A 26,000-nucleotide genomic window follows, 5' to 3' on the forward strand; every position below is an offset into this window, starting at 1 on the left:
ATATTTAACATTTGATCTTATTTATGTTGTTCATTTGATTCACATAAACTCCACCCATAGCCTCATAATAAGTCTGTAAGTCCACCCAACCAGGTCTGTTACCTGAACTATTTCAGTCTTTAGTGATGGAACATCTATTAGGTCCTGTTTTATCATCACGTCACACATTACCATCATTTATAAAAACCCTAGTTTGTTACAAGAACAAAGATAATAATTGAAAAAGAGGGATTTTTTTTACATTCCTACAAACTGGTTGGTTTGGTAAACCTGATGAACAGGATTGTTTTGGTTGTTAACCTTTAAGATAATTATGGTACAAACTGTTTGTTTTGTGAACAGTCAGACTGAAAGTAAAAGTAAATCAGATGTTTTTAAAATTCCTCTCCTGGGTTTGGTCTTTTCTCTTCATACAGCAACAGATGTGTTTGTTTACAACAAAGAATTATTCCTATGAATCATTTAAACCTGTAGTGTTTATGAATAATTTGCTGACTTTATGTCTTTAATGTACATGGTCACCTCTCAGAGGATCCACATTGATAGAGATAATGGATCTGTGAGTCCTGATTCAGAACAAAGATTTGACTCTTAAACCTGGATCATTAAATAAAACACCATCTCTACTGACAGGTGACCTGAGGAGTATTTCATCAAACCCAGCTCAGAGTTCAGTCCAGGTTTAACCTGAGAGTCTGGCTCCGTTAAGCTGGGTTCTAACGTCCGTTTCATTAACGAGAAAACACCTTAGTTACCATAGTAACCACAGGCTTAAGCCTCAAACATCCTCTGTCTGAACGTAGGCTGAGCAGACTCTGTGTGGACTGTCTGCTCTCATCAGAGCTTTCATAGTTGATTGTACAGCTGTGTAGTAGTTTCTGGTAAATCCTACATTTTCTACTCTGTGTTTCTCTGTGATTGAAGGGATAGAACGAGCATCAAAGCTGAGTTTTTAACATCACTTTACATTATTTTATTTAAAAGAAACAATAATAAAGATAAATATTGAAAGAAGGAGATTTTTTTAAGATTCAAAGTGGTTGATGAATATCTAAATATCAACAATAAATCTACAATAGAATAATTTACCATTTCAACTACAGGTCAAAGGTCACAGTAATAAATTAATCTCTCTGTTCTGTATTTACTTTTGTTACAAACATGTGGTTGGTGGACTGTGAAGTAGTTTTTATTATTTAAAGTGAAGTATGTCCATGATATGAAGGGTTAATGTAACAGCAGGTCATGTGAGTTGGTATCTGCCACTCCTATTTATGTGTTGTTAGGTTCAGTATTTAGTTCAGCCTACAGGACAAACTGTTTCATTTGAAACTTTCCTTTTCACAAACACACATCAGTGTGGTTTTTACTGAGTGTGAGAACCTTCCAGACAATCAGACAAAGAAGTTTTTCTACAAATCAGAGAAAGAAACTCAAACAGAAATCAACATTTTCTACAGGATGGCATCCATGTCTCTACAAGGTAAGTTATGACAACAGAAGTTACACATTTATAATGATGCTTTTAATCCTTTGTTTTTATACAATAGTCAGTTTTCATTTTAGATCAAAGGCAAAATAAAAATGTACAATACATTTCCAAAATGTTTTTACATTTTAAACAATATTTTAATTGTTATCCTAAATAGTTTTTGCCTGAATTTGAATTAATTTTTCCCTGTTTGTTTTTCTTTTTTTTAATCTTTGTCAATTATGAAAAACCTGTAAATACATTGTTGTCCTGAAGGATCAGTTCATAGAATAATAAGTAACACCACAGATAATACATTTAAACTTTTTATTTAGATATTTTTGAAAATCAATCAAATTAATAAGTTTCTATGTTGCATTTAGTATATTTATAAGTGTCACTGGTATCAACCTTTTTACATATATTTTTGGTGATGTTGGGCTGTATTGTTTAGTTTATCAATCAGTGTTGTTCACATTTAAAAGTTAATAAAAACAGAAAACTTTAAAAGTCCTCGTCTCTTATTTTCTACTTTCAGATTCTCCAAGTTCACCTGAACGTAGGATCGTTGTGGTTGGAAAAACTGGATCTGGGAAAAGTAGCCTGGGAAACACTTTGTTTGGTGAGGAATGGTTTGATCCTGGTCACACTTCAGGATCTGGAACAACTGTGTGTAAATCAGCAACGAAAAAAGTGATGAACACACAACTGACTCTGGTTGACACGCCTGGTTTATTTGACACAGAGAAGTCTGAGGAGGAGCTAAAGTCTGAGATAATCAGTTCTATCACAGAGTGTGCTCCTGGAGTTCATGCTTTTCTCATTGTGCTTAAAGTGGAGAGGTTCACTAAACATGAGGAAGAGGTCATCACTAGAATCATTCAGTACTTCTCTGAAGAAGTGCTGAAATATTCTGTGATCGTCTTCACTCATGGAAACCAGCTCAGTAAAGGGACGACCATTCAGGATTTTGTGCATCAGAATCAGAAGCTGAAGGATCTGGTGAGAAAGTGTGACGACCGCTGTCACGTCTTTGATTCCACAAACTGGAAGAACAACAACCCAGAAGAAAAATACAGGAGCAACTCCTACCAGCTGGAGGAGCTGCTCTACACTGTAGAGAATCTGGTGAGCAGAAACAGCATCTACACCAATAAAATGCTGCAGGAAGTAGAGCAGCAAATACAGATCTATGGAAAGTTGATTAGACAGTCAGAAAGTGACTTGTCAGATGAGGAAATTAGAAAGAGAGCAAAACATCAAACTAGAAATAATTTACGAAAAATCCTAGTGGGTTGTGGCACTGGGCTGTTGTTGGGAGCTCTTTTTGGCGCTGGCGCTGTCGGCATTGGCATTGGCGTAGGCGTAGTAGCAATAGTTTCTGCAATTGCAATTTCAACTCAGGAATTACTGGAAAAAAAAGAAGAATATTTCCAGTTTTTGTCTTCCTTGGGGAAAAAAGGATACAAGAAATTGTAACACAAAAATATGTAATTTATGGTTACAGATGAAAACATAATAAATAAATGATCTATAAGTTGTATTCTGTTTCCTCCTTTAAAGCCAGGGGTCATGAAGTGATGCGAAAATAATATAATATTACAAATATTGTGAACGATTCCCTTATTCAGCACTTTTTCTAAAGTCATAAACTGTTGTACAAGATGAGGCCTCCTTTAATATTTGTGGTTTTTGTATAAAATATCATTATATTAAAATGAATAACATACATATTATATTGTTGTTTGAGAAATGAATTATTATTCTTTATTTATCAGTTTCAGGATTAGGAAACTGAATATTAATACATATGATCTTCTATTAGAAGTTTATGCTTTAAGTCATTTTTTGCCTCTGAAATTGCTTTTGAAGTGAGATTTTTACTTATTTTGTTTTTATGTTTAGTGTGGGAAAATAATAGGAACCAGTGAATATTCAATAACTATTTGTTATAAATAAATACTTAATACATAATGTAAATAATGTTTAATCATTAATGGAAGTGTATCAGATTTATTATAATTCTAAGGGAATGTGATTTTGTTTTGTTGCATCTGTTTCTTCTCACAGATAAACACAAACATTTCACTCCAACTAATGTTATCATGTATTCATTCTTACGGCCACAGATAATGAAACAATCATGTTTTTAAAATGTTTCTGTGAATCTATATTATCTAAGATCATTATTTCTACATGTATCTCTGATTTGTGTTTGTAAAGATCAAATTATATTATTATCTTGTGAAGATGTTTGAGGGGAAATTAAAGCAGACGTGAGTGCGTGAGGTTGTGGGTTTTATTTGTATTTGTTAAATCTATGGATATTAAATCTGTATCAAATCTAACTTTTGTAACTTTGATGTAAAATTACATCCAGTAAATCAACTTTTCTTGTCATTTAAAGATGAGAGAGAATGAAACATGTTTTACTCATCTGTATTTACATGTGTGTGTTCTAAATACTGTAAATAAAATAAGTTGTGATCACTGAGATTTGAGTTTGTTGTTAAAGTTTGTGACAGTAGCAGGTTCCAGTTATAAGTTATTGATTATTACTGAACTCTCATTATCTTATTATTCCAGAACTCACTGAGATGGACAGGTAAGCTGTGCAGGTTGTATCCTGTATCACGTTTATATTAAATATCATTTTTTAATATGACATTATACATTTGGATTTCCATTATTATTAGTTCAGTATCATCAAACCAATATTTATAGAATCAGAACAGTATCATAATGAATGAACTCTTGCAGGGTTTTTCACTAATGCACATGATCTGTTTCATAAATATATATTTTATGCAAACTTGTAATATAAATTCTGAAACGCACACGCTCTACTTCACAAATATTATATTGAGGCACACTTGTATTATAAATCCACAGATAATGCAAATTGCTGAATGTGCATTTACAAACTGCTTCTGTTCTGTGAAACATCTGTGTATTTGTGAGAGAAATGTGGTGAATTATGAGACTGCCCTGACGTCACGGGTCAATGAACGTCACCATTGGCTGATAAAAGTGATTGACAGATTCATCAGCCAATCAGGTGTGTTTGCTTTCAGCCAATCATATGGCTTCTTACATTTTCTCCACACTTTTAAACCAATAGCAGAGTTACTGATATGTGCGCATGTGCAGTGTTCATGCAAGAGTTTGGAGTTTGAGTTCTTGTTCTTGTTTTTTAAATTCATTTTAAAGGTTTTTTTCATGGGAAAGCCTGAAAAAACCAAGACCTCAGGTTCTTACGTACATTCATTTAATAGGTACATGTTCTAAGTCTATAAGAGGCAATAAAAGGTTTCTAGAGCTGCAATATTTTATAAATTATTTATACTGACTGTGTTGATTCTCTGTCTAAATTCATGACATTTAAATTTATAACAAACATGTATAAACTGTCTTCCTTGTGTTGATTGTGTCACATGTGATGTTCCTGTTTCTGATGCCTTTTATTGTTCCTGTTGTATCCACTGATGCCTCTAGAGGTCACCTATAAGCCATAGACATACATTAGGAGTCTAGAAGACTGCATCTACATGAAATGTGAAATGAAATTAAAATTAAAAAGTGTATATTGTTTATTTTAAACAAAAAGGGAAAAACAACTTTATTAACTGGTGATAGTTTAACTTTATGTCTCTGATCAGAAAATAAAGAGAAAAAACAAAGAAATGAAATGTAAAAATGAATGTTTGTCATTTTGATGCAAACACACACTAATGTTTTTATCATTTAACATTTTTACATGTGTGCCTTATAATCTAATAAATAAAAGTTGTGATTCTGACATTTGGGTTGTTGTGAAGTTTGACTGCAGCAGTTTTGAGGTTTGACAAAACAGAACTTTAATCACTGAACTCTGAATGTGTTTAAATGAAGCCTTTATTAATTCATGCTCTAGGTTCACTTTAATAAGGAAATGTGAAAAAGGCTCAAAGCAACAAACCAAAACAAACTGTACATGATAGTGTAACCCACTTCCTGTAGGGTTGGTACGTTTATCACATTTTATGACCCACAATACTTTGTTGTTTATCAATTATTTAACAATTTCTCCAACCAACCTAGATACTGATCCTAACTACTGTACATCATCATCATATGCAGTTGTTTGTAAATAAAGTGTTTGCCTATCACACTTTACTTTCAGTAGCCTAAATTAAAAAGATACCTAAGGTTTTATTAAACTACAATATTTACATTTTTTAAAACATTTAAACAAACATTTCAAAAGTTATACAATATTTTTTATCCTCAGCTATTCAGCTATAGATTAGAAAATAAATACTCATTTAACTCTGATATTATATGAAATCATTGACATTCTGTTACGTACATCTATTTGCTGCTAAACTGCGTGTGTCTTTCTGCATTCTACAGTTTAATAATTCATGTGTTATTACTGTTAGATTAATGCAGTGGTTACAGAAAGCTCACATACACAGATCATTGATAGATCTTAATGAGTCGTAGAGAAAGGTTTTATTTTATTTCTCTGTGCTGTGGTGAGTGTTAGACTTTACCAGGATCATCTATCAGTAGAGTCAAATCTTTGTTCTGAATCAGGACTCACAGATCCCTCATCTCTATCAACCTGGATCCTCTGAGAGGAGACCACGTACATTAGAGACATAAAGTCAGCAAACTCTCCATAAACACTGCAGGCTTTAATGATTCAGAGGAATCCATTCTCTGATGGAAACAAACACATATGTTGCTGTATGAATAACAAAGACCAAACCAAGGAGAGGAATTTTAAAAACACCTGATTTTAGTTTCATTTTCAATCTGAAAGTTCACAAAACAAACTTTGTGGTTGACACTCTAACATCCTCTCCATTCTGCTTTACCAAACCAAGCAGTTTGCAAGAATCGAGAACGATTCCCCGAAATGAATGTTTGTTGTTGTAACAAACTACCAGTCGTTTAAAATGATCAACTCAAACTCACTTAGGACTCAAACAGTTAATGTTGTTGACCTTGTGGATGGAATTACAGCTTATTATGAGGCTATGGTTGGGGTTCATGTAAAATAGCGAATGAACTTAATTTCCATAGTGCTAATAATATTACCAAAGTAGTCCTAAAGCTTCACAATATCTGCTCATTCACCTGTTTACATTCACACACTAATGGGACAGAGCTGAGAAACGCCCTCAACTGGAGATATTTTCATTTAAATCATATTATTGTGGCAGATCAAAACATTGATATTTAACAAAGTGGCTTTATAAAGTAATTTATTGTTTTTAAGAGACTTGAACAGATGCAGACGTAGTATTTGAGACTATAGTCCTAAGGTCAAGCAACCCCGCCCCAACCCCGGCGTAGACTCCAGCACCCCCCAGCGCGCCCACCCCCCACACCGGCGCGGCAGGCCGCCCCGGACCCACACGCCGCGAGGTGCACCCCCAAGGCAACCAGGAGACGAGACAAGCACCAAGCCCCACCCGTAGGGAAGGGGCACCCCCGCGACCCACCAGGCCGGCACCCCCCGGAGAGACCCCGCAAAGAGAGCCCCCAGCAACACCCCTCCACGCCCCCAGAGACCCACCGCCCCGCCGACTGCACCCTCCCGATCCTCACACCATGGCCCAGCCATCAACAGAGGGGCCGGGCCACCCCCCGACAGGCCCAAATGTGTGAAGCTACCCACCATCCTGTTATGGTGCCTCTCCATTCCCCAATGGAGAGGCACTTCCCTATCCCCTGAGTGAATGTATATGTTTTGTGAATGTATCAACTGCTATTAAAAAAGGGTGAATGGAGGGGAGCAGTGCTCCCCATCCAACCTATGTGTATATTTGTGTATGTGGTGCAATAGCTCCGGAGGGTGGAAGTGGTGGTCCCACCCTAACCCTCCGGGGGGTGGTGTGTTGAGGTGTAACGGGCACGCGGCACTGCAGGCCCCAGGGACGCGCCGAGCAGCACAACCGGGGACCCCGCGGCACCCCCCGAACCATGCCGGCCATACGGAGCACAGCGGGACCCCCTCCCCCAGGCGGAGCCAGGCACCAGCCACATCTTCCAGCAGTCCAGGAGACGACCCCCGCCGCCAGCCGGCTCAGAGCGGCTCGCCCCGCCAAAGCAGGCAGCAGCGGCTGAGCAGGAGAGAGGCCAGCACAGGCCCGCACAACACCACGACATAGCACCCTCCACAGGTGGGCGGCCCCGGCCCCCCCGACGAGAGAGGGCGCCACCAACCACCCGAGCAGGGCCACCCCGCCAGCCACGGACCGATAGGCATGCGAACCCATGCACCCCCAGCCAGGCACTGCAACCCCACACCAACGTCGCCAGCAGAGCCCCCCCCCCCACGGAGACCACCCCAATGACCCACGCGCGGACATGAGACACCCCCCGACGCCAGCACAGCCCGGAGGACAGCGGGTCCCAGCCCCACCCCGCCCAACGCGGCGCGGTGCCTCGCTGAACCGCGGCCAGTCCCCGGGCAGATGGCGGAGGGGCGCGCCCCGAGACACCAAACCAAAAAGACCTACCCCCGGGACACCCCCGCCCAGACATGGCACCCATGGGGCCCGGCACCCCCAGCCAGCAGACCAACCATTCACGACGCGGATCCGCCAGGACTGGAGCCACTGGCCGCGCCCCCACACACACCCACCCAGCACGGCCTAGGGGAGGCCCCAGCACGGGCGAGGCCCCACAACTCACCCTTCCCTCCCCCCGACGCTACACAAGCCGGCCCCGGAGGAAAGAGTGGCAGAGAAACACGCAGGCCCCCAGCCCCGAGGGCCACCCAGACGTGCACGAAGGGGACAGGAGAGCAACACCAAACCGCCCAGGGACCACGAGAGCACCCGAAAAGGACGCACGCCCCCACAAAGGCACCCAAAACACCCCAGCAACCCACTCAAGCCACCCAGGTTAAGGCCACCCCACAAGCCCATGGAGGTCCAGGACTACAGTTAGATCAGTGTGTTATTAAAGAGTGGTGCTGGCAGTTGCTTGCAGGCTAGATCATCAGGCTAAAAATGAAAAATCAAGATTATTAGAAAAGGAGTCCAACGCTCTTCAAAGCAGGTTATTTTATTTTTTCTGAGAACAGACATCTTCTGAGAGCAGACAAATTCTGTGAGGAGATTTCGCCATTGGTTTGTGGCTTAATGATTTTTTATCTTTCCACTTCACAAATATTGTTTTTTTTGCTATGGCGAGTGCCGCAAGGATGGATTGTGATTGGTTTGCTGGAGTTTTTCAGTGATTAGAAACCAAAACTGTTGAACTGGTGAACAAAGCCATACGGCATGTAAATTTGAATCAGCTGTTCCCTGGGTGCACTGAGAGCAGATGTTTGTTACGGAGAAGCCCATTTTATGCATTTTCTGCTGGATAATGTGGGATCTGTGGAGAAACTTGTATTGAATTAGCTGAAGATTTGTGTGAGAATTATCCTTTCAATATTAACTCATAAATCACCTGTTTTTTTTTTTTTGTTTTTTTAAACTTTGTTTGTTTTTTTGTTTTTAAATGTTTTATTTTATTTTTCTTAGTAGAGCCATGGGGTGATGTTAGAATCCCTAAATAGTTGGCCATCTATGTAAAGCTTGTCTACAACCAGTTATGAATTACGGCCTCTGTGTCGGTTTTCTCTGAAGATAGGATATAGGGTTTTTCGGCGTTCATTTATTTCTCGAGGGAATTGATCACTCATGCCGAAATTGCGTACCTATAAGTTCCCGACCTTTTACTTTTAACCTGGATTTTCTGTTGAACGTGTTCAAATTTGGCAATGATAGGGCGTGGGTGGTTACCTCTGCGTGGACCGGGACGATGGACACGGTGAAAGGTGATGTTTTTCACGGTTTCTGCCGGGATTATAAGCGCAGACGACATGAAGTTTTTCAGCAGAGCCTCTGGGTCGTCGTTGGGGGTTTCCGGGATGCCTGAGAAGATCACGTTGTCTCGCATACTGCGAGATTGGATATCCAGGACTGTCTCTTTAAGAAGCTTGTTTTAATTTTTCAGTTTTTTACCTCAGAGGTCATCACAGATAAAGCCAAATGGATATCTTGATTGACTTTTTGTAAGTCCTGAATTTGTTGGAATGCAAATTCCAGGCTGGTTTTCATTTCCTGTAAATCTTGGTGCAGTAAATCGACCAAACCCAGCCTCTTGTTGATGGATTTTAGGACCTCTGTGTGAGATTCTGCCTCCAGATCTGACGTGTCTGTCGATGTTTCATTTTTTCGGTTTTGCAGACTTACCTGATGTGCTTGCGGCTTTCGGTCGATGAACTCTTCGAGGTCCTCCACTCTGGCTGGTGAGAGGGCGCACGGTCGGCTCTTGTTTGCGTTAATATGAGCAAGTAAACAAAGTTGGTAGACTAGTCTAGACAGCGAGCCGCCATGTTGATTTTTCACAGACTGTCACGTGACTCTCAGAACATCTCGCGTGACTTCTTAAAAAAGAATGTTTGTAATTTCGATGCAAACACGCAGTCGTGTTTTTGTCATTTAACATTTTTACATGTGTGCCTTATAATCTAATAAATAAAAGTTGTGATTCTGACATTTGGGTTGTTGTGAAGTTTGACTGCAGCAGTTTTGAGGTTTGACAAAACAGAAATTTAATCACTGAACTCTGAATGTGTTTAAATGAAGCCTTTATTAATTCATGCTCTAGGTTCACTTTAATAAGGAAATCTGAAAAAGGCTCAAAGCAACAAACCAAAACAAACTGTACATGATAGTGTAACCCACTTCATCAAAAACACTACCACATCAAATACAAAAACATTTCACATACAATCAAAATTCCTATGAATTCAGACATAATAATGTGTTTAGACCAAACAGGGTCATATCAAACGTTGGCAAACATAGTACTGTGTATAGAGCCATGAACCTCTGGAACAGCCTTGACGCAGAGACACAACAGTCCATTAATCTGAAACAATTTAAGGAGAAAACGAGGAGTACATTTCTACACACATACAGGTCTCAAGTCAACTCTTCATTGAACTCTACAGCGACGACATGGAACTCATTAACTGGTCATTGAGCACCATTGACAAAATTTTCTCAACGAGGCAATTACTACAGCACGAAATACCGTGTCCAAAGGACACATACCCAGGTGGATATGTCATGGATGAACGAGGGAGAAGCCAGATGCTCTGTCTCTCTCTGCTGACAGTGGAAGATGTGGAGGACATCTATCTGCTAGGAGTCATGATATTTGGCCTGCTAATGATGGGGGTATGTGTATGTGCATGTGCCTTTCTGATGGATCGTATGCTGAGGCGACTCTCAGAGGATATCAAGGTTCTCCGAAAGAAGAAGAACTTTTCGTTTGGAGAGTTGGAGGAACGTAAACAACGACTGGAAAAGAAAGCTCGAGGAGATACGGAGAAAAAGGACAGTGAGGAGGAGTAACAACAGGAACAATGACTGCAGACGAGAACACATCACATAAAAAAGGACAAAAAAAAAAAAAAAGGAAGAAACGAGGTTGGATGTAAAATTATCTGTGTACAAATTGGGGAAGGATCTGGATAAGCATAATGCTTTTTTCCGTCGCCCTTTCCGGCATGCAAAAGGACAAAAAAAAGAAAATAAATAAATAAATAAATAAATAAATAATGATGTGATTTTGCTCTGAATGTCAAATGAATTTCTGTGAATGCAACCATGTCGGAAATGAACTGAATAAATAAAAATAAAAAATTATTTAACAATTTCTCCAACCAACCTAGATACTGATCCTAACTACTGTACATCATCATCATATGCAGTTGTTTGTAAATAAAGTGTGTTTGCCTATCACACTTTACTTTCAGTAGCCTAAATTAAAAAGATACCCAAGGTTGTATTAAACTACAATATTTAGATTTTTTAAACATTAAAACAAACATTTCAAAAGTTATACAATATTTTTTATCCTCAGCTATTCAGCTATAGATTAGAAAATAAATACTCTTTTAACTCTGATATTATATGAAATCATTGACATTCTGTTACGTACATCTATTTGCTGCTAAACTGCGTGTGTGTTTCTGCATTCTACAGTTTAATAATTCATGTGTTATTACTGTTAGATTAATGCAGTGGTTACAGAAAGCTCACATACACAGATCATTGATAGATCTTAATGAGTCGTAGAGAAAGGTTTTATTTTATTTCTCTGTGCTGTGGTGAGTGTTAGACTTTACCAGGATCATCTATCAGTAGAGTCAAATCTTTGTTCTGAATCAGGACTCACAGATCCCTCATCTCTATCAACCTGGATCCTCTGAGAGGAGACCACGTACATTAGAGACATAAAGTCAGCAAACTCTCCATAAACACTGCAGGCTTTAATGATTCAGAGGAATCCATTCTCTGATGGAAACAAACACATATGTTGCTGTATGAATAACAAAGACCAAACCAAGGAGAGGAATTTTAAAAACACCTGATTTTAGTTTCATTTTCAATCTGAATGTTCACAAAACAAACTTTGTGGTTGACACTCTAACATCCTCTCCATTCTGCTTTACCAAACCAAGCAGTTTGCAAGAATCGAGAACGTTTCCCCGAAATGAATGTTTGTTGTTGTAACAAACTACCAGTAGTTTAAAATGATCAACTCAAACTCACTTAGGACTCATACAGTTAATGTTGTTGACCTTGTGGATGGAATTACAGCTTTTTATGAGGCTATGGTTGGGGTTCATGTAAAATAGCAAATGAACTTAATTTCCATAGTGCTAATAATATTACCAAAGTAGTCCTAAAGCTTCACAATATCTGCTCATTCACCTGTTTACATTCACACACTAATGGGACAGAGCTGAGAAACACCCTCAACTTGAGGTATTTTCATTTAAATCACATTATTGTGGCAGATCTTTAGTCCTAAGGGCGACGTGTCATATTGATGTGTACTTTTGTCATTCTCCAAATAATATAAAATACTAATGAAATAAAACGTCATATGTAGTGCTATAAGTTAGCACATCATAAACTGTAAGAACACTTTTCTGACATTGAACTTGTTGCTTTTTCACTTCTTCAGAAAATAATAATTATTCAGTGTTTGTTCATTTGTCAAACATGACACGCTCTTAGCACGTTGCACTAAGTACTGTTCAAGTGTCCGTGCTAGCTGTCCACGCTAACTGCTACCATAGATATATCATATAATAAAGGCTAGATGTCTTACGGCAGAATTTTTAACGTCATCACCGACGGCCATCTTAACTCAGGTTGTTCTCTGGTGGAGTCTGTGGAACCTGAGGGAAGGTGATGATCTGTACAAAACTAAATATTCTTATCTCGCTGAAATTCTGACGAATTACGTGTTTGATTTTTAACAAACGTTATTAACGTGGCTACAATTCTGGATGTTTGAACATGTTAAAATTGCAGCTTTTCTCTTCAAAAACAACGTAAACATGCAGCATATAGTTGTTTAAAGCAGAGACCACCAGTTTAATTTGTTCATAACATCTAATATTATTATGATTATATTTAGAATAATTGTTAGTTACTTAATGTAATTATGTACAATAAGGTCCTGTTACAAAGTAACAGCAGGGCTGACATATAATAGTATTGCAAGATTGTTGTTGACATGTTCAACGTGCAGCATTTCTTATTTGTATATTTGTAAAGTGAAGTCTCTGAGAGGATCCACATTGATAGAGATAATGGATCTGTGAGTCCTGATTCAGAACAAAGATTTGACTCTTAAACCTGGATCATTAAATAAAACACCATCTCTACTGACAGGTGACCTGAGGAGTATTTCATCAAACCCAGCTCAGAGTTCAGTCCAGGTTTAACCTGAGAGTCTGGCTCCGTTAAGCTGGGTTCTAACGTCCGTTTCATTAACGTGAAAACACCTTAGTTACCATAGTAACCACAGGCTTAAGCCTCAAACATCCTCTGTGTGAACGTAGGCTGAGCAGACTCTGTGTGGACTGTCTGCTCTCATCAGAGCTTTCATAGTTGATTGTACAGCTGTGTAGTAGTTTCTGGTAAATCCTACATTTTCCACTCTGTGTTTCTCTGTGATTGAAGGGATAGAACGAGCATCAAAGCTGAGTTTTTAACATCACTTTACATTATTTTATTTAAAAGAAACAATAATAAAGATAAATTTTGAAAGAAGGAGATTTTTTTAAGATTCAAACTGGTTGATGAATATCTAAATATCAACAATAAATCTACAATAGAATAATTTAACATTTCAACTACAGGTCAAAGGTCACAGTAATAAATTAATCTCTCTGTTCTGTATTTACTTTGGTTACAAACATGTGGTTGGTGGACTGTGAAGTAGTTTTTATTATTTAAAGTGAAGTATGTCCATGATATGAAGGGTTAATGTAACAGCAGGTCATGTGAGTTGGTATCTGCCACTCCTATTTATGTGTTGTTAGGTTCAGTATTTAGTTCAGCCTACAGGACAAACTGTTTCATTTGAAACTCACCTTTTCACAAACACACATCAGTGTGGTTTTTACTGAGTGTGAGAACCTTCCAGACAATCAGACAAAGAAGTTTTTCTACAAATCAGAGAAAGAAACTCAAACAGAAATCAACATTTTCTACAGGATGGCATCCATGTCTCTACAAGGTAAGTTATGACAACAGAAGTTACACATTTATAATGATGCTTTTAATCCTTTGTTTTTATACAATAGTCAGTTTTCATTTTAGATCAAAGGAAAAATAAAATGTAGAATACATTTTCAAAAGGTTTTTACATTTTAAACAATATTTTAATTGTTATCTTAAATAGTTTTTGCCTTATTTTTACTTGAATTACATTTTTCGCTGGTTGTTTTTTTCTTTTTTAATCCTTATGTCAAATATTATGAAATTTTTTTAAAGTTAAAAAAAAACAGAAAACTTTAAAAGTCCTCGTTTCTTATTTTCTACTTTCAGACTCTCCAAGTTTACCTGAACGTAGGATTGTTTTGGTTGGAAAAACTGGATCTGGGAAAAGTAGCCTGGGAAACACTTTGTTTGATGAGGAATGGTTTGATCCTGATCACACTCCAAACTCTGGAACAGTTGTGTGTAAATCTGCAACAAAGGAAGTGATGAACACACAACTGACTCTGATCGACACGCCTGGTTTATTTGACACAGAGAGGTCTGAAGAGAATCTAAAGTCTGAGATGATCAGATCTATCATAGAGTGTGCTCCTGGGGCTCATGCTTTTCTCATTCTGCTTAAAGTGGAGAAGTTCACTAAACATGAGGAGGAGGTCGTCACTAGAATCTTTCAGTACTTCTCTGAAGAAATGCTGAAACATTCTGTGATCATCTTCACTCATGGAGAACAGCTCCCTGAAGGGACGACCATTCAGCAGTTTGTGGTTAAGAATCAGAAGCTGAAGGATGTGGTGATAAAATGTGGCGACCGCTGTCACGTCTTTGATTCCAGATACTGGAAGAACAACAACCCAGAAGAAAAATACAGGAGCAACTCCTACCAGCTGAAGGAGCTGCTCTACACTGTAGAGAATCTGGTGATCAGCAACAATGGAGACATCTACACCAATAAAATGCTGCAGGAAGTAGAGCAGATGATACAGGAATATGAAAAGTTGATTAGAGAGTCAGAAAGTGGCTTGTCTAATGAAGAGATTAAAGAGAAAGCAAAACATCAAACTAGTAGTAGTTTAGGAAAAATCCTAGCGGGTGTTGGTGCTGGGGTGTTGTTGGTAGCTCTTTTTGGCGTTGCTGTTGGCGTTGTCGCTGTAGTTGGCGTTGCTGCTAGCATTAGCGCTGGCATTGGTGCTGGCGGAGGCGGAAGCGTAGCAACAGCAATAGCTGCCACAATTGCAATGGCATCAAAGCTATTACGAGAAAAAAAAGGATACAAGAAAATTTAACACAAAAATATGTAATTTATGGTTACAGATGAAAACATAATAAATAAATGATCTATAAGTTGTATTCTGTTTCCTCCTTTAAAGCCAGGGGTCATGAAGTGATTAAAAAATAATAAATATTACAAATATTGTGAACGATTCCCTTATTCAGCACTTTTTCTAAAGTCATAAACTGTTGTACAAGATGAGGCCTCCTTTCATATTTGTGGTTTTTGTTTAAAATATCATTATATTAAGATGAATAACTTACATTTTATATTCTTGTTTGAGAAATGAATTATTATTCTTTATTTATCAGTTTCAGGATTAGGAAACTAAATATTAATACATATGATCTTCTATTAGAAGTTTATGCTTTAAGTCATTTTTTGCCTCTGAAATTGCTTTTGAAGTGAGATTTTTACTTATTTTATGTTTTATGTTAAGTGTGGGAAAATAATAGGAACCAGTAAATATTCAATAACTATTTGTTATAAATAAATACTTAATACATAATGTAAATAATGTTTAATCATTAATGGAAGTGTATCAGATTTATTATAATTCTAAGGGAATGTGATTTTGTTTTGTTGCATCTGTTTCTTCTCACAGATAAACACAAACATTTCACTCCAACTAATGTTATCATGTATTCATTCTTACGGCCACAGATAATGAAACAATCATGTTTTTAAAATGTTTCTGTGAATATATATTATCTAAGATCATTATTTCTACATGTATCTCTGATTTGTGTTTGTAAAGATCAAATTATATTATTATCTTGTGAAGATGTTTGAGGGGAAATTAAAGCAGACGTGAGTGCGTGAGGTTGTGGGTTTTATTTGTATTTGTTAAATCTATGGAAATTAAATCTGTATCAAATCTAACTTTTGTAACTTTGATGTAAAATTACATCCAGTAAATCAACTTTTCTTGTCATTTAAAGATGAGAGAATGAAACATGTTTTACTCATCTGTATTTACATGTGTGTGTTCTAAATACTGTAAATAAAATAAGTTGTGATCACTGAGATTTGAGTTTGTTGTTAAAGTTTGTGACAGCAGCAGGTTCCAGTTATAAGGTATTGATTATTACTGAACTAGAGGTATCTGCTGATCACTTTGATGTTTCCTTTGAAGTTTCCTTGACTTCTGTGTAATAATTCCAGAAATATTACTTTTTGAATAATATATGGTTTAATTTATTTAGACAACTGTTCATTGAGACCCCAGCCTTGAGGGGGGAACAAACCAGTGTCTTCCTTGTACTGGTCCCAATCCTGGATAAATGTAGAGACTTGTGTCAGGAAGGGACCCCCTGATTACAGCCCACTTCCTTAACCATGACTAAATCTTTGTTAAAGATACAAATATTAGTTCCTATAAAATTAACAGTTAAATAAATATTTTTTCAACATGTTAATATAAATTTTGGATAAGTTACACAATGAGTGACATGCATGTCCACTAAAGCGGTGTTTCTCAAATGGGGGTATGTGTACCCCTAGGGGTACGCCATGGCACTACAGGGGGTACTTGAGAGAGAGAGGAAAATTAATAAATGAAAGCATTAAAAATATGGGGTTTTATAATGTTTATTTTTTAGTTAGAAATAATAATACTAAATATTACCAGCAACTCACAAAATGACAAAAACACACAATATAAGAAAAACATTTACTGAATCATAAAAAGAACAAACAATGACAAAACACCAAAAATGACACAAAAACACACAAAATGATGATAGAAATGATGTTTAGAACATGAACTGTAAATACAAAGGGCAGTGTTGGTTCCAGGAGGGAAATGACTGTAAATGATGAAATCTATAGAAATAAATCTATTCAGGAGGAAGTAAATACTGTTTTATTCACTTGTTTACAAAATGAGATTATTTAAAATGTGTGTTATCACTCATTCATTCCATCATTATGATCTATAGATGTTTTTTCACAGAATTCTTAGTAAAATGTTGTAGTCAGACAAAGGGGGACATGGATGATTCAGAAATAAGAGAAAGAGGAACTTGAGCTAAAAAACACTTCACTATACAGAGTTGATCACTAGATGGCGCTGCTGTTTGGATTAATAAAGCTCAACTTTTTCTTTAAAAGCAATTTCTGCCTCTAATGTGTTGTAACAAGGATGGTAGGTGGTAATTTATTCTGAAAGAAAATTAAATGTTGCCTAATACCAAATGCTAAAAAAATCTGTCTGAATCTGTCTTCTTTAATTGTTAAATAAAACAGAGAAATAACAGATTATGTGGACAGGACAGGTGATAGTGTTTTACTTTCTAACTTAAATCCAATTCAGTATATATATACAAAATAGGAAAAAAACATTTATTTTGATACCAGAGCAAATATATTAATTGAAAAAGAGGATTTTTTTTAAACATTCCTACAAACTGCTTGGTTTGCTAAACCTGGATGGACAGGATTGTTTTGGTTGTTAACCTTTAAGATAATTACAGTACATATTGTTTGTTTTGTGAACAGTCAGACTGAAAGTAAAAGTAAAATCAGGTGATTTTTACAATTCCTCTCTATGGTTTGGTCTTTGTTATTCAAACAGCAACTGACGTTTGTTTTAGGGCTGGGCGATTTGCCTGAAATATGTATCACGATAAGTGTTTCATATCAGTCGATATAATTATTAAAGAGGTAATGGTATTGTGAAAACCGGGGTATCTTAGTTTCAAAAGTCTCGCAGTAATACCTCGCCATGTGACGGTACCAAACGAGAACACGTAGCACTCCCGCTGGTGTTGTTTTTTCTGGCGCTACTTAGTTCGCCATTTAAAGAAGCAAACAACAGCACAGAGGGGGAGCACAGCAGAAAACTTAAAACTCCTGCAAAGTTTAAATCAGACGTATGGATGCATTTTGGTTTTGAGATAAACAAGAACGATCGAGGAGAAAGCAGAAAATGTTAAACCTGCCTGTGCACAAACTGATAATGGACGTTGTTACATGTTGGAATAGCTCGCTCGATATGCTCGAGTGCTACCTGGAGCAACAGCAGGAAGTGATGAAGTAAGATGCAGTGCATGCTAGTTTTTCTGAAAAAGCACCTAGCTCATATGACTGAGTGATATATTGTGAATGAATCAGGGAGTTGACAAACAATGTCAGGATGTTGTTTCATTTCTTTTTGTTGTTTCAAAGAGAGTTGGCCTTAAAATTTGACTCATAACCTGATTGCGCAAGTTCACTTTTTGTTGTTGCAATTTGAAAGACACAATACTAAAAATGATTGTCTTTGATTTTTGTTGAAACACATTTACATTGTCAGAAGTTGAAAGACACTAAACTGAACATTATTTTTTTCCAGTTGTTAGAGTGGATGTTTACATTGTCAGTTTAAAGACACTCAGCTGGAAGATTTTTTAATTTTTGTTTGAAACACTGGATGTTCCTCTGCACCATTCTTTGCACTTGAAAATACTGGTTGTAATAAATGTTTGTGTTCCATTACAGTAAGTATATTTATCCTGAACATTCCTTGCACCTAATTTTCCACACTATGGCATTTTTTTTTTTTACAATATCACTGTAATACCATACCTTGGCCTTAATACCGGGATATCGTACCGTGAGTTTTTGATATCATTGCATCCCTAATTATTGATTCGGTTTTTTTTATTATTTTTTTTTTTTTATACCTATTCAAAATTAGGACCAGAAGAAAAAAGGCCAAAGTTAAATACTTTTATTTTAAATGTCATCTTTAACATTTAAAAAGAGGTCAACAAAACTATAAAAAATAAAGTTAAAAACCTCAAAAAAAAAAAACTGTTCAATGTACAAATATAGACATTAAATAAATGCTTAATCAAACAAAATGTGTAACACATTTTATAAAGAATCAGTGCACACCTGAGGTAGAACTAACATCTCTGACATGAAACAAGCAGGGTATGTATTAATAAAATATTATAGGGGCAATTTTGGCATTTATTTCCTCATTTATAATGAAATTCTTTTCTAAAAAATAATAAATAAAAAAAGCACATGAAAAGGAAAAATGTCTCCAATTGTGTTTTCACTGTTTAATAGAAACCACTGCTGCTGAATCGTGTTTACATCTGATAATGTGTTACATAAAGTTATGGTTAATAAATATCTCTCTAATTTCCTATAATTAAACCAGATCAGGCTGATGATTTAATCATTAATTACTGAGAGCAGAGCTAACAGGATATTATGGTGTAATAATCACTATAGTTACATTACTGTCTAATGGGGCCAGCTTTGTCTGTGAACACATGAAATATAATTAAATAAAATTATTTCACTGTCGTGTGACTTGAAAGCTTTTTTCCTTCTATACAAGTGTGGCACTGACCGTTGCATTTGCTCCGGTCGTCATTTCAGGCGGTGAAACATGGAACTACTAACTACTTTGGTGCGGCTCAAGCCATTCCTCTGCCTACATCCCCCAGAATGCTTTGCGGTTCTTGGTCACAGGTTGTTTCCGCGTTTTATCTAACAGAGTTCAGTGAAATTATTGAACATTCAATCACACATAATTTCTATTGATATTGATTACATCTCTATCGCGATATATATCATTGTCGTTTTATCGTCCAGGCTTAATTTTACATTGAGGAATTGATTCCTCTGAATTATTAAAGCCTGCAGTGTTTATGGAGAGTTTGCTGATTTTGTCTTTAATGTACATATGGTCTCCTCTCAGAGGATCCAGGTTCAAAGAGATAAGGGAGTCCTGATTCAGAACAAAGATTTGACTCTTAAACCTGGATCATTAAAGAAAGCACCATCTCTACTGACAGGTGACCTGGTAGATTCCAACCTTTACTACAGCAATTAGAAATCAAAAATATTTCCCTATGACCTAGAGCTCCTTGATTTTGGTCACAAAATCCAAAATGTTAGTTCTTCCCAAAAAACCTGATTTTTGTATAAGATTTTTTCAAAAAAAACTAAAAAAAAAACCCACTGGAATGGAAATTCTAAATATTTTCCTTTTAATTGTTTAAGAGCAAACACATTTCCTTAATTGAAAAGTGCAAGTGGTAAACTTAAATGGAAGTAAAACACTCAGGAGCTGCTGATCATGTTCTACACCTCCATCATTCAATCTGTTCTGTGCACCTCCATCACTGTCTGGCTTGGATCTTCAACCAAACTAGACAAACACAGACTACAAAGGATAATCAGGACTGCAGAAAAGATCATTGGTGTTGATCTGCCCTCCATCCAAGACTTATACCTTTCCAGGGTCAGGAAACGGGCAGGTAGCATCACTGCAGACCCCTCACACCCTGCACACAATCTGTTTAAACTCCTCCCCTCCGGCAGACGCTACAGATCACTGTACGCCAAAACTACCCGCCATAAACACAGTTTCTTCCCCCAGGCTGTCGCTGTGATCAACACTAAACAGTCATAGAGTGTCAGACCTGTTTCTGTTTCTGTGAAATAACCTGGAACTAAACATAACAACCCTGGATCAACCTGTCACTGGACATAATATTTTCATTTAAATGTTCACCTGCACTACTCATCAATGCACTACTGCACTATTATCTTATTATTATTATTGTACTTTTTTTAATTTTATTTCATTATTATTATCATTATTATTATTACTATTATTTTTATCTTGTTATTTTATTTAGTTTGCACATATTAGTCTAACTACTCTTTATATTTATGTTTATACTTCTTATTTTTTATTTATTTTCTTTTTTCTAGTTGATTGTTATTATTTAATGTTTACACTATCAGAGAGAGCACAGGACACCAAGACAAATTCCTCGTGTGTATTCATACATTACTTAGTCAATAAAGTTGATTCTGATTCTGATTAATAAGAAAAACAGCAAGACTCAATAACCACCAATCATCATGAGATCAAACAACCAAACATGTTTCTTTACAAGATGTAATAAAACCCAGAGGAATTAACAAAACCCAACAAACCCTCAACTCCTTCTGGTCACATGTTTTTAAACCTGTTGGTCTTTGATCAAGGCCCTTAAACTCCCAATACTCAGTTTAATGAGTAATATAAAAATATGTAAAAAGCAAGGTTTGTGTTTCTACATTGTTGTTTTCTTGCTCTTGTTTTTCAAATTAATTTTCAATGTTTTTTTCATGGGATTGGGAAACTTGAAAAGGTCGAGACCCCAGATTCTTACGTACATTCATTTAATTGGTCTATGCTGTCTTTCACAAAACTTGATCTGATTTATGTTCACCTCAAATAATCTTACAAACTGGTCAGTAAATATTTGTAAACCTGATGGACAGGATTGTTTCAGTTGTTTACCTCAAAGATAGTTACGGTACATATTGTTTGTTTAGTGAACAGTCAGATTGAAAGTAAAAGTAAAAACAGGTGATTTTTAATATTTCTCTCCTGGGTTTGGTCTTTGTTATTCATACAGCAACAGATGTGTTTGTTTCATTCAGGGAATTAATTCCTCTGAATCATTTAAGTCTGCAGTGTTTATGGAGAGTTTATTGACTTTATGGTCCTGTACTACAAATCTGGATTTCCTCTTATCACGTTAACTTCAGGGATTTAATCAATGTGTCCTGTACTACAACACTGGATAACTTCTTAGTGGGCTACCATGGTAACTTGAGTCTGAACACCTAACCTCATCAAGATCTGAGCGAGTATTAAAGTCCTGCCTCCTGACCAATCAGTTCTCTTATAAAATGAGTTGCCTATTGTTAAAAGATCCTGGTTGGTGCAGATCTGACAGCTGAGTTTAGGAAATAAAGATTATTAATAGATACATTAATTTCAGGCTGCAACAATTAGTCGACGTAATCGATTATGTTGATTACAAAATTTAGTCGATGCAGTTTTTATAGCATCAACAGATCATTTAATCTCGTAAACAATAATAAAGGATAAACACCGGCGCGCTGCCTCTTCCTGGTGCAGGTCTTTACATGAACTGCGGGGGGCAGTTGTTGTGGCGGTTTTGAATTAAATGAGACAGAGTCAAGTTGAAGGGTTGCTGGTCAAATGTGGACACAGGGTTTATTTGGTCAAAGGGTTTTGAGGCAGACCGGCCTGGGATTCAGAGGTTTCAGTGTGAGCGGCCCATGAATCTCTAGTTGTTCTGTGCTCTCTGGGTTTTGTAGCTGCTGATAGCGCTAGTCAAAACAATGACCGAGCCTCTTAGAAAGAGGCCTTGGTGTTATCAGTATGATAGTGTCTGGCCTGCTTAGGGCAGTTTGACCAGAACTGTCTAGGAGAGATTCTGTAATCACATATCAACAGTGCCACTCCCACCTGACCGTTTAAATGCTGGAAGTTGGAAAATACAAGCGAGGTAGAATTCCAACTGCTCTAAAACCTCAAGAAGAAGAAGTACAAGCAAGGAAGAATAGCACACCAAACTGTGAAAGAAGCCTGAACGCTTTCGACTGAAAACTGAAATTTCTGACTCCAGAGAAAAGTTTCAATGTTCAAAAAAACTCTGACCTCAAAGTCCATGCTGGAGGCAGGGAAGACAGAAAATGTGTGTGAGACTGACAGAAGCCTGAAAAAGCAAACTGAATTGAATATTGAATCACTGCTTGGCTGTGACTCATTCTCAGATCGCGACATAAAGTCACGTGAAGACGATACTCAGAACCAATCCATCACAAATGAGGATTTTCTTTAATATGTATATATTAATATTGTTTGTTAATTAACATAATTATGTTAACATTACAGATTTCTAATTCTTATCTGTTTCATGTGGCAGGTCCTGATGTACTTCTGAGAGCAGCCTCTTTCAAAGCAGCCTCTTTTGCAACTTCCACCCAAATTTATCCCAAATTCTAAAGAATTGTTTGTACATTTAAGGATAGACAGGCCTGTTAGAGACAGGCAGTGCTTCTCAATGTGTGTGGTAGAGAATGGAGAAATGAGAGGTTGAAATTTTCAATTTCATGCCAATCTTCTTAAAAATCCTTTATTCATTGACAATAAAGATCATTACTAGGCAAATTTAGAAGCTTAAAATGTATCAGAAATTAAAAAAGCATTCAGTTAAGACTGCATTAGATATGCAACTGGGATCAAAATGTATCGTGGAACTAATTTTTGCAAGAATACGAGATCAACACATCAATGAGAAAGAAGATGAATTTTTCTTTTGAACTGGAGGAACACAAACAACGTCTGGGAATGAAATCTACGGGGAAGAAGGACGACACGAACAACGATGGAGAGGAAGAATTAAAAAAAAAGAAGACAACACTGACTACAGATGAGAATAAATCCTACACAAAAAAGGACAAAAAAAAAAATTGTAAATTTTCTGTGTTCAAAATAGGGGACGGGACTCGGATAAGCTACCTGCTTCTCTCGTCTCCTTTTTCGGCATGTACAAAAAAAAAAAAAGAGAAAAAAAAACTTCTGTGAATGCAACCATGTCGGAAATAAACTGAATAAATAAATAAATAAAATAAATAAAGTGCAAACATAACGATTTACGTCAGCGATTTACCAGAAACAAACTTTTATAGCTGATTTAAAACTTTCATTTACTTTTTTGTTTTCTTAAGCTTTTTGGCAAACAAAGTGTTGATGTTTCCTGAATATTTGGACTGCTGTACTTTTACATTAGTTTTTTTATGCACGTAAATAATTTCATTTAGTTTTTCAGTTGTGATTTATTTATGAAATATACTTGCATTATGAAACATGATGATACTTGTTCCCCTGTTAGTTAATTTCATACTTGTACTGAATTTCTTTTTTTTTTTTTTTTTTTGGTTTTCTACTGCACTTTTTACATTTGTTTTTATTTTTTTTAAATTTTTTTTTAATTCAGATAATGAGTTTGTAATGAGTTGTAAATATTATATTATTTGTTCCCTGTTGATTCAACACATTTTAACATGTGTTATTTGTCAGGATTATTTGGGGGGCAATGAGCACAGGGGGGACTTGAAAGTTCTCATAACACACACACACTATATATATATATATATATCTGTGTGTGTGTGTGTATTTGTAAAAGTAGCTCAGTTAAATTAAAAGTATTTGATTGAAAAAATCCTCCAACATAATTTGTTAATAATGGTTATTAGCATAATTAACAGCATGTTTGGAGGAAAAGTGACGGTGGATTTTTATTCCTTTAAAACCGCAACGGGTTCTTTGCAAATAATAAGGCATACAGCCTTTGACAGGACTTCAGTGAAAAGTATTTACTTCATTATTAAACACTCAGCACTCACTGTCGACTCTTCTTTTTTTTGGGCCACTTATTGTTGTACATGTATATCGCTGTGTCAGCGCCGCGGTTTTGCTCCGTCAACCTCCACCTGGCTCCAAGGCGCGCTATGCTGCTTTGGAGCCAGGTGTATTCACGCGACACCCCGTGATCCCGCAATAAAACATCAACAAACAGCTTACTTTGATTTTCCGACGTGGAAGAACTATTTATCTGGTCAGCTATCCAAGTTTCCGCTTCTACCATGAGTCAGTTCTTCTGCCGCTTCTTCTTCTTCCTCTTCTTTTTCTTCTTTGTGGGTGTGTTATGGCGGTGACCAATCTAACTCTGCTTTCTTCCTCATCTTACATTTTCTGTCCATACAGAGTAGGATGTCAGGCATCACAGGACTGCGTCAAAGGAATGCAGTCATAATTATGATATTGTAACAGACTGGGTCCTATGTTTGTCTTCTACTTGTTGTGTATTCAATGATTCACTAATGTTGAGATGTCCCATGGCTTTGAATGCACCATCGTTACGTACAGCTTTCCCTACCAATGTGTATCTTTGTTTACGGGAGTTCTTAGTGGGGATTGGCTGGGAGGTTAGAGAGAGTTGGGGGTGAGTTTGGAGGGAGTAAGACGGTACCTGCGTTCTGTGTTTTTTGTTTTTTTGGCGTCGACTACGGCCAACAGTAGTCGGGTTTCAACGTACGTCATTAAAGACTACAAAACTTGGATTACGGCTGGAGGCTCGTCATTACATTGGTGTCAGAAGTGACGAACCGACTCGCCGACAGTTTCACTGCTCTACTCGTCAACCAGGTGACCGCTGGGTCCGCTTCTGTGTGTGTTAATGGCTGCTGGGGAGGACGGAATGCTGCCCTGGATGAAGCGTGAGTTCAAACGGGAGGAGGAAGCTGGTGATATGAGCCTAACTGGAGCCGCAGCTCCCGCCATTTCTGACCACAAAGGGCGGGGGAGAGGAATGACTTTAGAGTTGGCTGCTCAGGCGGCCTCTGGCTTCCCCTACCGGCCCGATGAGCGCTAACATACCCAACCCCACGGTGCCCCGTCCTCTGGAGACAATGGACACAGTGAATTACGGGGTTTTGCTCCACCACCAATAAAGACACCCAGGTATGATGGACGTGCTGACTGGGATGCTTTCCACGCCCAATTTGAACTGTTAGCAGAAGCTTCCAGGTGGTGCAGAGAGGAGAAAGCTCTTCAGCTGTCTATGTGTCTGTCGGGGGATGCTCTTTCAAGCTTGCTACTGCTCTGCCCTGCGGATAGGAGAGACTATGATGCATTAGTAGGGGCACTGAGGAGGCGGTTTGGACATCATTCTGCTGATAGCCTGCTGCGTACTGAGCTGTATAACCGTCGTCGCCGGCCCAATGAGCCACTGAGAGAACTTGCTAATGACATCGAGGGTCTGGTCCACCGGATCTATGCACGCATGCCATCTGACACTCA

At 37.4% G+C, this 26,000-nt stretch overlaps 1 protein-coding gene across 3 annotated transcripts in view; it reads left to right on the forward strand.

Moving 5' to 3' along the window:
* Positions 1 to 1,169: 1,169 nt before the first annotated feature.
* Positions 1,170 to 26,000, forward strand: part of LOC114480586 (GTPase IMAP family member 7-like) — a 74,699-nt gene continuing 49,868 nt past the window's right edge. Inside the window, exons 1-2 of one of the 3 annotated variants that reach the window (XM_028474861.1) lie at positions 1,170 to 1,483; positions 2,010 to 2,728. In XM_028474861.1, coding sequence (XP_028330662.1) covers positions 1,462 to 1,483; positions 2,010 to 2,728 — 741 coding nt within the window. In that variant the 5' untranslated portion in view covers positions 1,170 to 1,461. The remainder of the gene's footprint in view (positions 1,484 to 2,009; positions 2,729 to 26,000) is intronic. The other 2 variants (XM_028474857.1, XM_028474859.1) reach the window with 2 other exon arrangements.

This window comes from Gouania willdenowi, chromosome 18, assembly GCF_900634775.1.
Source record: "Gouania willdenowi chromosome 18, fGouWil2.1, whole genome shotgun sequence".
Lineage (NCBI taxonomy): Eukaryota > Metazoa > Chordata > Actinopteri > Blenniiformes > Gobiesocidae > Gouania > Gouania willdenowi.